The sequence below is a fragment of the Myxocyprinus asiaticus genome, chromosome 38 (assembly GCF_019703515.2).
Source record: "Myxocyprinus asiaticus isolate MX2 ecotype Aquarium Trade chromosome 38, UBuf_Myxa_2, whole genome shotgun sequence".
Taxonomy (NCBI): domain Eukaryota; kingdom Metazoa; phylum Chordata; class Actinopteri; order Cypriniformes; family Catostomidae; genus Myxocyprinus; species Myxocyprinus asiaticus.
The window spans coordinates 15,417,660-15,427,822 of record NC_059381.1 but is presented as its reverse complement, the minus strand read 5'-3'; the positions used below and the strand labels follow the sequence as shown (position 1 = coordinate 15,427,822).

The following is a 10,163-nucleotide window of genomic DNA, read 5'->3' as shown; positions in this document are numbered from 1 at the left end:
GTTCCGATGAAACATTTAACACACCTCTAATAAATAGCATGGACAAACATCTGCCTCACAAAATTCCACCAAGTGAGGTGCAGGATTCCTGTCGTTCTTCAATCACTGACATCAGGCCAAGGAAAGCTATTTATGGCTGAAACACGAGGTCTGGCCAGTTGGCATCAGCACACACTGAGGCTTTGACAACTTATGAGTAATAAATGTTCTTAAAACAAGGCGGCTCTTCAAAGCTTTATCTATCATGGTAAAGGTTAAATAATCCCACAAAGAAACATTCACCTTTTACAGAAGATAATGGAATGATTTGACATACCACAAACATGCATTACTTAACTAATGCTAATAACCCCTGTAGAGGCCTACTTAAAAATAAACTCTTATGTAACACTTACAGTTTAAAAAAAAAAAAAAACTGACATTCATGATTTAATGAAAGCATTTTATGTATGTTGAGATGTAAATACAACTTTGCATTTGAAGCGAATCTCAAATAGTATTAGTGTTTACAATGAAAGGGATCAAATCTGAATAGCACCTGTAACAAATATCTAACTTCACTTTTTTTTTTCAAAGCAAACTGCACCATTAGCAAATAAAGACTTTACAAAATAACAAAATACATATAGGTTTTCTCAACTTTGATAACAGATAAAAAAATAAAATAAAATAAAAAAATCTATCATCAATATATATATATATATATATATATATATATATATATATATATATATATATATATATATTTAGTTTTTGTTGTTCACTTGACCAAACAAACGTTTTCTATTTTCTATCCATTATGGCTAATACTTTATTACATTATGACAACAGTCACATTAATTGTGACATTTCTTCCACAACGTAAAACTTTCAGCACAATATACTCTTTTAACACAACAAACAAAATGAAAAATATTCTGTATGTATATATTCAACCAATAAATAAATCAAAGCAATTGGTAATTAGATTTTATATTTTGGTCCTTAGAATTACAAATTGGACTAATCTTTTAACACAAAAACATGGCTATCAAGCTATGATAAATTTAAGGTAACCACCATACAACCAAGGAGGTTTCAGCAAAGTCACAACGTCAGGAGAGCTACTTTCAGAAAGTTGTAAATATACAGTGCCCTTCATAAGTACTGGGACTGTAAAGATCAATTGCTCTTTTTGCTGTACACTTAAGGCATCTGTAAATATGATTAAAAGATGAGGCAAAAGTACAGAATGAATGAAGGGGTCTGAATACTTCCTGAATGCTCTGTATGCTCACATTAAATGGGGGGATGGAATTCTAAAAGTGCTGTAAAACATGTTGAAACATTCAGAAATAAAGGTGACATTCTGTATTTTTGATTCATCTTTTAATCATATTTACACATGCCTTGAGTGTACAGCAAAAAGACCCATTTTGTCTTTACTCTCCCAATACTTATAGAGGGCACAGTAACTATGCATTTATAACTTTATTATTGTTCATAATAATACAAAAGCATGTATAAATCCCAGTATACAATTTTCAACATTCTGTGCTTCATATGAAATAGAAATAAAAAAGGCCTTTACAGCATATTAACCAGCACGGATGGTGCTGGGCTTTGTTTACATTCAGAATATTGCACACTAGCTGGTCATACATTTCAGTTATGAAGCATATAGCCCACTCATTACATCCATACTGAAGAAACATACCTTCTTTTCTCAAAAGTTTTTTTAACCAGCAAGGCAGTTGCTTCATGAAGAATGTGGAAAACATTAGCAGACTGAATGGCAAAGGTTGTCGTCTGACATGCCACATCTCCCAAGTCCATTTAAAGTCCATTCCGGATTACGGTAAAGCACTGCTTTCATCACTATCCAGAACAGCTCTCCATTTTCACACCATAATCATGCTATCACCAACCCGGCAGGTGCTCTTCACTGCTTCACAGAAACAAATAAGACTATGACACCCATTTCTTTGCATACCTTGGTCTTTAATAATAAAAAAAATTCAGAACCAAATCAGCTAAATTTCCTACAAACCTACTGTATTTGATCTAAAATGTCATTTGTTGACAGGAAGTCTGTGGTGTTACTCTATTCATTCCTAAAAGTGAGGTGCAGCACTATATTTTTGGCGCTAAGCATTGTTGGACTGACAACCAACAGTGTCAAAATGAAGGACAATCAAAAATTTCACTTTTTTTCTTGCTTCCATACCATATTTTAGAGCTAGAGTGGCTTGCTCTGGTGCTTTTAGGTTGAACTAGAATGACCAGTTGCATGGTGTAGAAATATTACATCATGTAGTTTTTATAGGTGAATCTCCAGAGCTTGAGTGCTCCACAAATGATGGATGTGTCCTGATTCAAAGATCACTTAAATTTAAACTTCGAGGGCAGTCTCATAAGTGAGGTGTTGGTGACATTTTTCATACACCATGTCTCTCCTCAGTTTGGAAGATTCTGTCACAGGCTCGGTGTAACGAATGAGGCTGGTATTCATTTAGGCTGGATTTCACTGCCTTACCAAGCGTTTTTCCCATTACCTGTTCCATTGCCTTCTTGTTATGACCATTGTGCCTGCTTTATTGGATTACTGATTTTTGGATTACTGTTTTGCTCTGTTTGCCTGGTTGGACTGATTACTTGATAACGACTTCTTTGCCTGCTTCAACGATTACGTCTCTGCCCTGTGTTTTGGATTTGTTTGCTGTGTTTAATAAACTTCCTGCATATGGATTCTACCTTCGCCTTCATGTCGAGTCCCTCACACTCTGCAATCTTCGAATATTATTGCGTGTTTAACCACAATGTTTTATTATACTTAGAAATGCATTAGTCATCTTACCCTATAATATCAGTATTTTAGATCCCCTAACCCAATCTCATTCCTAAGCCTAACCATTTATCAACAACATAAAATACATAATAAGCAGATACAAGTAGAGTTACAATAATTGATTCCAAAAAATAACAGCAAACACATTATAAAAAGTATTCCAAACGACTCATGCTGCATTTAAAGTCTTCTGAAACCAAACATTAGCTAGTTTTAATTGCTGAAAATATAAAAATATACATCCAAATATTAAAATGTCACAATTGGCAAAAAACAAATTACTGACGTCAAAGCTGTTGCAATGTTTCTTGAGGCAGCAATTTTTTAAAATGTTAAATGAATGAGTCGGGATCTGACTGTTACAATGGGTAGGAAAGCTGATTATTAAATACAGGGCTCAAAGCGCAATGCTACTCACAGTGACCATGAGGTCCGTCTTACGGGTGGAGTGTTTGTGCTATCTGTGGGTGTATGCGCGTAAACTGTGGGTGTATTGTATGTCAATGAAGTGGCACAAAGCACAATTTGCTATTTTCCTGAGAAATAGGTCATTGCGCTAAGACGTTTTAAAAGCACACCTTATCACAGCGCAAAGTCCAAATCCAGTTCCTACGTTTGCAGATTGAAAATTCCACCAGCAGGTGGTAATAAAGTCCATGTCCAATCTCTGAAAATATAATGGACCATCAAATTATGTCCATGACAATCACTGTTGCTGCCGTTTTATGAACCAAATACTTATGTTAAGATTTATGTTAAACTATCTTTAGGTCATGGTTTACTTTTCAATTATTATTATTATTATTATGTTTATATTTACAGTTGTATTTATGATTTAATTTGTATTGATATTTTTCCACCTATTTTGAAGTCACTGCAGAAGGGGCAGAAGTTGGAGAGAGAAACATTTTGGATTAGCTATGATTTTTTTGACCACTTTGTTATTTTTAAATTTAGTTTGAAGTGTAATTTGAATTAAGAAATATTTTTGGTTTAATTTTTTCATTTTTCAATACATGAATTACTTTTTTCAACATTGACCGGTTCTATTGTTTTAATTCATTGCATCCAGTCCATTTACACTACCAACTTCTTATGAATGTGCTGTCTTTGTTTATATTGCTGGTGCTTGAGGGAATAATATAACATATATATAATAGGACACAGATGCTGCAATAACCAGAGAAGAACCTCCAAATTAAATTGCACTTGACCTGATTAGCAATTTGCACACGCAATTTTGCCAAACCCACTTACCCCTAGACTTAGCACATGCTTGTACGAAAATACCAAAACTTCATGGCCATGCCCACTGACTTTGTGCTTATGATTTATGGCATGGCATAGCATTGCGCTTAATGCTAGCTCTCTAAAAATAGGGCTCAAAACTTATAAATAGATCTGTTCCTCATACAAAATGATCACGTGGCATTAGAAGACCTGAAATAAAGCGCATGAATAGACAATTAATTTTATGAGAATTTTTATGCTGCTTTTCTCATTTTTTGAGCCACAAATCGAACATTCTGAAAACTAAATGACAAAGCCACGAGTAAATAATGACAGAATTGTCAACTAATTTAATTTTAAAATTTAGCCTTGGATAAAGTAATGGAATGCTTGAGTTGAATATGGCAGTATGACAATGTGTAGCACATTTACAGTCATTCATTTAGCAGGCACTTTTATCCAAACCGACTTACAAAGGAATTTGGCAATGAGAGATTAATATTTTGTTTAATAAAGAAACAAAGCACTAGTTTTCCATTGTAAGATTTTCCATTTGGTTAGTGTGAACTGAAAGAAGACATAACAATTTTGGCAAACAGATGCTTAATATATGCAGTACTTACTTCAAACAGCATTTGTGATGGATGTGTCAACAGGACCAGTTAAAGATTCATTTGCAGTAAGTGAACTGAGCTTCTCAACTTCAGCTCTTGTTTCCTTTTTTCTTCTCTTCTTTCTACATGGTTTATATCGTTTTCTGTGAACAGAAACAGAATGAAAACCTTTAAAATGATACTTTAATCATTAAGGGAAAGAACTTGTGACATTGAAGTTTAAAGGTATAGTTTATCCAAAAATGAAAATGTGGACATCATTTACTCATCCTCATTCGTTGAAGTCCACACCTGTATGACTTTCTTTCTTGCTTTGACCCCAAAAGGAGTTATCAAGCAGAATGTCCAAGCTGCTCTTTTCCATACAATGAAAGTGGATTGGGACCAGGGACAGATGTGGTCACTGTTCACATTCATTGCATGGACAAAAACAGCCTAGAAATTGTTCTATAAATCGCTCCTTTTGTATTCCACGCAAGAAAGAGAGTCATACAGGTTTGGAACAACATGAGGGTGAGTAAATGAGACAGAATTTTCATTTTTGGGTGAACATTGCCTTAAAAAACACTGAACAGAAGACCAACAAATTTAAACTTGAGTCTAAACATTACTATGAAGGCAAAGTACATTTACTGTACACTTAAAAAAAAAAAGCTCTTTGGCTGAACTTGATTCAATCTTGGACAGTGGTTCCATGTGTTTGAAATGAGTTTTCTTAACTTAAAATTACTATGTAACCTCAACACAAACACTTTGTGTAGAAAGAACCCAGCTGAATTGGGTAAACCCAATGTCGCATCAATTTAACTCAAATAAATCTCTTTTATTTCCTTTAGTGAAAATGAATGTTAGCATGCTACATACATGCTGGTTGGATGCGCAACAGAGTGTAGTTTGGTAACTATGCTATGGTTAGCACAATTGCTCAACGAGACCAGCAATCATTTTCATGTGCAACCTCTATCTGTCCTCATTGTTATGCTCAAGCTCCACTCTTCACCATAATGGTAACCCCCAAATCTCCAACAAAACAAAAAATCTTCTAAATCTCAACATAACAAAAGACTTAACACTAACCAGTATCCCCCTTTATATTCATCTTGCACAAAACCACATAAACCAACACTTAATTTAATGGAAATCCACTGCAAAGTTTAATCAATGCTACATTAACACCACAAAAACTATTCATGTAGTCCCAACTCAAATTGACAAAGTAAACTACAAATTTACAAATTTAAATGTATAGAACACAATGAAATCAAGTTGTGACTAAATGTTCTAGAATTGTGTTGCTTTAGTTTTAATTTAGTTTAAAAGTAAATTGAACAAGCAGTTCAAGTATAAAAGATTTTAGTATAAAAGATTGTTATACATCACTTACTGTGTACAGATGCATATGAAGACAATGAGCAGAATCAGAAACACTAATCCTGTGATTACACATATGATGACTATTTTCTTTCTTTCCCCTACAAGGAAACTTATATCAGAATATTCACACCTGGAGCCAATAAATCCATTTTCACATCTGTGTAAAAGTAAAACAAAAGAGAAAGAATCATCATCACAGAGTGTTTTGTTCAATGCATCATTTTTCTGAGCTCTGATTTTTTGAGAGATGGGCAGGTCCTCCACAGCTGATCAAAGTCTCACCTGCAGGAAGGAGTGTTCTGCTCCTTCACAAAACGACAAGCACCATTAATGCAGAAATGCTTGTATTCTTTTGGACACTTAGAGAAGTGTCCATTCCACCTGTGGTCATCGTTTGAATCTGTCCAGATTTAAAGTGACAATAATACGTTTATGATTCAGAAAAACATAATCAACTACACACACATAAACAACACACTAAAACAGGCGAGTAAAATACTCAGGGTAACAATACAAACGTAACCATGGTGAAACAGCGGTACAGATTATCACACTATTGTCTTTTTACTCTTTTACCATATCTTTTGTGCCAATATAGAAGCTAACTGTAAAGGCCAAACTCAGTTCAAAGGATTGAAACAAGACCGGTCTATAACCACAGACCTCTTGAAACCTGAGCTCTGACTTTGGAATGAACTAAAAGATGAATGGGAAAGAATCTAATTACTACCTCTGGCTACATGTAACTTGACCTCACTTCAATCAGAGTGGATTACTGCTATATAGAGATGCTAAACTTGAAAAAAAAAAAAGGTTATGGGACTAAGAAGCTCAATTATTCTAACAGTCCATTTTTCATCAACTCTACCATGGAATGCACAATAATATATTCCTATAGATGCATGTTAAGCAAATGCAACCAGACCACACCAATGAAACTTTTTGCATGCCATTAATATAATCCTTTAATTCAATGTACTATCTCTTTAGTACATGGCCTGGATTTTAATACTGTACTTGAATGTCATGCCAAGGGGAAACCCATTTTTCACAACACAGCAGCAGGGGCAAACACAGTGTTGCATCTCATATCTTCGCTGGAAGTGAGAGAAACCCAATGTCAGTTATAGTAAAGCCCCACCAAAGCTTCGAAAAAAGTTTTCTGTATGAGCTGGCATCCTGAAAGCACAGCATACTGAAAATGATGCAGGCTGGGCTTGTTCGTTCAACAAAAACAGGTATGGTGTGCCAATGTTATTTACCTGTGCAGTTGCTTCTGTTGTTATGGGGATCGCAAGACACAATCCTTTTTGCCGGTGCAGTTGTGGTATTCCATTCAGCCTGGGTGTATTTGCATATGGCAACAGCTGAGGGCATAGAACAAACACATTACAGGTGGAACCATGCATGTCTCGGAAACAAATCTACAACTTTGGTCTTAGAATTCTATCTAGGATTCAATGCAGAGGTAATACATTCAGTATTATAGATAGTAGTGACCTTTGATTAGGGGCTCCTTTTAAAATCCCCACCTCCATTATTAACCCATAGAAGGTCTTCTAATGGGCTAAATAGCTTCCATTGCTAAAAATAGAAACTTTCATAGTACTATCAAAAAGTCTGGCACTAAAGTAAAGTAAAGTAAAGACACAGCCGCTCTTGATGTCATGTAATGTAAATAAAGAGAACGTAAAGCTGGCAAACTGGTACTTCGGAAGCTTCATCCAATCTGCAGTGCCATAAAATGGAAATGTCAAAGGAGGCGCGTTGACAAGTGATCTATAGCTGCTTTGCAGGACATAACCCGGATCTCAACAATACACTAGCACTTGACATGACAGCCACTTACAAATGGTTTTTTCCAACCAATACAATTAATGGTGAATCTTACCTGTGATTATTCCCAATAAAAGCCTGCAGTCCATTTGGAATTCGCGTCTCGTGTCAAATGAAAGAGTTCATTCCCCGTGACAACCTTTCAGATTCCGACGTCCTGACGTACTGGGGTAGTTCATTTTAGATCGATTATGTCGACATTGAGCGATTACATTGAGGTACTAACAACTTTTTTTGTAGTCTTCCAAAAGTTTACCTTCAAGTTTCCTCAAGTTCAGAGAACACAGTCTTGCTGTCCAGCGATTATTGAACCGTGTGTGGGAGGCACCAATGCGCTTCTCCGCCCTGTATCTGTGACTGAACCTTTACTTCGGCATTTGCTTAGTTTAGAGTCAAAGAAATGTCGCCCTGTGTGTATACAGTGACTGCAAATGTAGCACTCAAAAACGAATTTCGGAGAGAGAGAGAGAGAGAGAGAGAGAGAGAGAGAGAGAGAGAGAGAGAGAGAGAGAGAGAGTTTGTTTATGTCTCATGAAACCAAGACTTCTATTGAATGCTGAATCATGTATTACTTAGTCATTATGTAATCTTGAAGTGGACAAATGCACTAAAACCCATCTTATTAATGCAAAAAAAGAAAAAGTGTGAGGGGGGAAGGAAGAAGAAAAAATTCAAAAAGTTCTTAGATTATATTACTTAAACAGTATCGCATGTGCAAGAGTAATGCGGCCTGGCCTTTCGAAAAATAACCATGGGTTTATTACAGTAACCATAGTTTAAACTTTGGTGTTGTAAGTGATTTGAGCCCTTCTGGAACTTCCACGAGACTCTTTCCAAAACACCGCTTTCCAAAGATAACACTGAGACTTGAGACTGACACCTTCTCGCAGTTGTCAAACACACAACAATAGCAAAATAGCTTCCTCAGCCACAACTGTTGAATGAATCTGAATATGACATGATTAAACCTGCATCTTTCCAGTAGGTATAGCTGCAGGCCGGAGACCTCCAAATGGAGGCGGGAGTTACTCAAAAAGAGGGTTGCTCCATTTGGAGATCTCTGGTCTGCAGCTGTACCTGCCAAGGAGCTAAAATATCGGTACCTACTACTACACTGTGAGAACGTGCGAAATGATTTACAAGCAGAAAGCTCATCAGAGTCTTCTGATTGGCTGATCAATCAGAAGAACGCCCGCGGTCACATTTTTGTTTGCTTTTTAACAGTCTAGCGCTGTCACAGAGACAGGTGAGATATCTCAGGAGGACACTTATTTCAGTGATATCTTTCAGGACAGGGAGTAACATTTTCAGCATACCATTCCATAAAAATAAAAAAATCGCTTACTGCACCATATTTTTGTGGTAAAATAGGAACCACACAATTAGTCATGTTTACAGTCATAGTCAATGCTGGGTAGTAAAGTATTACATGTAATCTGGATTACATAATCAGATAACAAAAATCAAGTACATGTAATTAGATGAAATTACATTTTTAAATACTCATAATCAGATTACATTTGCTTTTTTATGGAATACAATGATTACACATTAATTTATTAATCCCTCTAATTTTTAAATACATTCGGTAAATCTTTTAGTGTTTTTTCAATTTTTGCCCACTAGCCCACTAGCTAAAGAGTGGTAATCCACACATAAATGCAGAACCGATACAGTTCATTTTAGTTTCACAAATTGTTTTTGTACTCGGCTTCATTTGCTGTTGTGACAAATTTTGAGACTGTTTATTTATTTATTTATTTATTGTGTCTTAGATTCACAAATATAACTTGTTTGATCTGTTAAACATGGATGGATTTTGTAATGCCAAAACTGCCTTTTTTTTCTTTTTTTTTAATCAGAAACAAATAGCGTACTAGAGTAAAACGCACAAAAAAACAAACAAAAAAAAAATCATATCAGTTCTCATATTTTTATGTAAATTTTATTTTATACATTTAAGCAACATGATGTCAAAATGGCACAAGCCTATCCTACTCCAATGCTTATGATATCAAATAAACAAGAATTAGGTCAGAAGTAATCCAAAAGTAATCAAAAACCAATCAGATTAGATTACCTTAAAATTGCAATCCAAGATATTATGCTACTGACTACAATTTTAGTCCTGTCGTTTGTAATCTACCAGATTACAATTCAGAAGTAATCTACCCAGCAAATAGTATTACAATATTACTATAGTAAAACTATGGTTACTATATAGATACATACTACAGTATAACTGTAGTAAAACCATGGTAAATTTATTAAAACAATGTTTT

General features: G+C 35.2%; 1 protein-coding gene across 3 annotated transcripts; it reads right to left on the bottom strand.

Moving 5' to 3' along the window:
* Positions 1-718: 718 nt before the first annotated feature.
* Positions 719-8,282, bottom strand: LOC127428893 (probetacellulin-like). Of its 3 annotated transcripts, XM_051677562.1 has the most exons (7): positions 8,138-8,282; positions 7,937-8,046; positions 7,308-7,412; positions 6,328-6,445; positions 6,056-6,202; positions 4,681-4,814; positions 719-1,924 (listed from the first exon to the last, which is right to left on the bottom strand). In XM_051677562.1, exons 2-6 carry the CDS (start codon positions 7,968-7,970, stop codon positions 4,682-4,684), a joined length of 537 nt encoding a protein of 178 aa, XP_051533522.1. In that variant the 5' UTR covers positions 7,971-8,046; positions 8,138-8,282; the 3' UTR covers positions 719-1,924; position 4,681. The 3 variants fall into 3 exon arrangements, with proteins under 3 accessions (XP_051533522.1, XP_051533521.1, XP_051533519.1); XM_051677561.1 differs by having other exon boundaries at positions 719-1,927; positions 7,937-8,282; XM_051677559.1 differs by having other exon boundaries at positions 7,937-8,282.
* Positions 8,283-10,163: the final 1,881 nt, after the last annotated feature.

Bases quoted from the DNA above. Each gene is read 5' to 3' on its own strand.
- LOC127428893 (XM_051677561.1), bottom strand. From the start codon at position 7,970: ATGGACTGCAGGCTTTTATTGGGAATAATCACAG. The intron at 7,413-7,936 runs GTAAGATTCACC...CTATGCCCTCAG, and splicing joins TTTATTGGGAATAATCACAG to CTGTTGCCATATGCAAATAC. The intron at 6,203-6,327 runs GTGAGACTTTGA...ACTTTTACACAG, and splicing joins CAGAACACTCCTTCCTGCAG to ATGTGAAAATGGATTTATTG.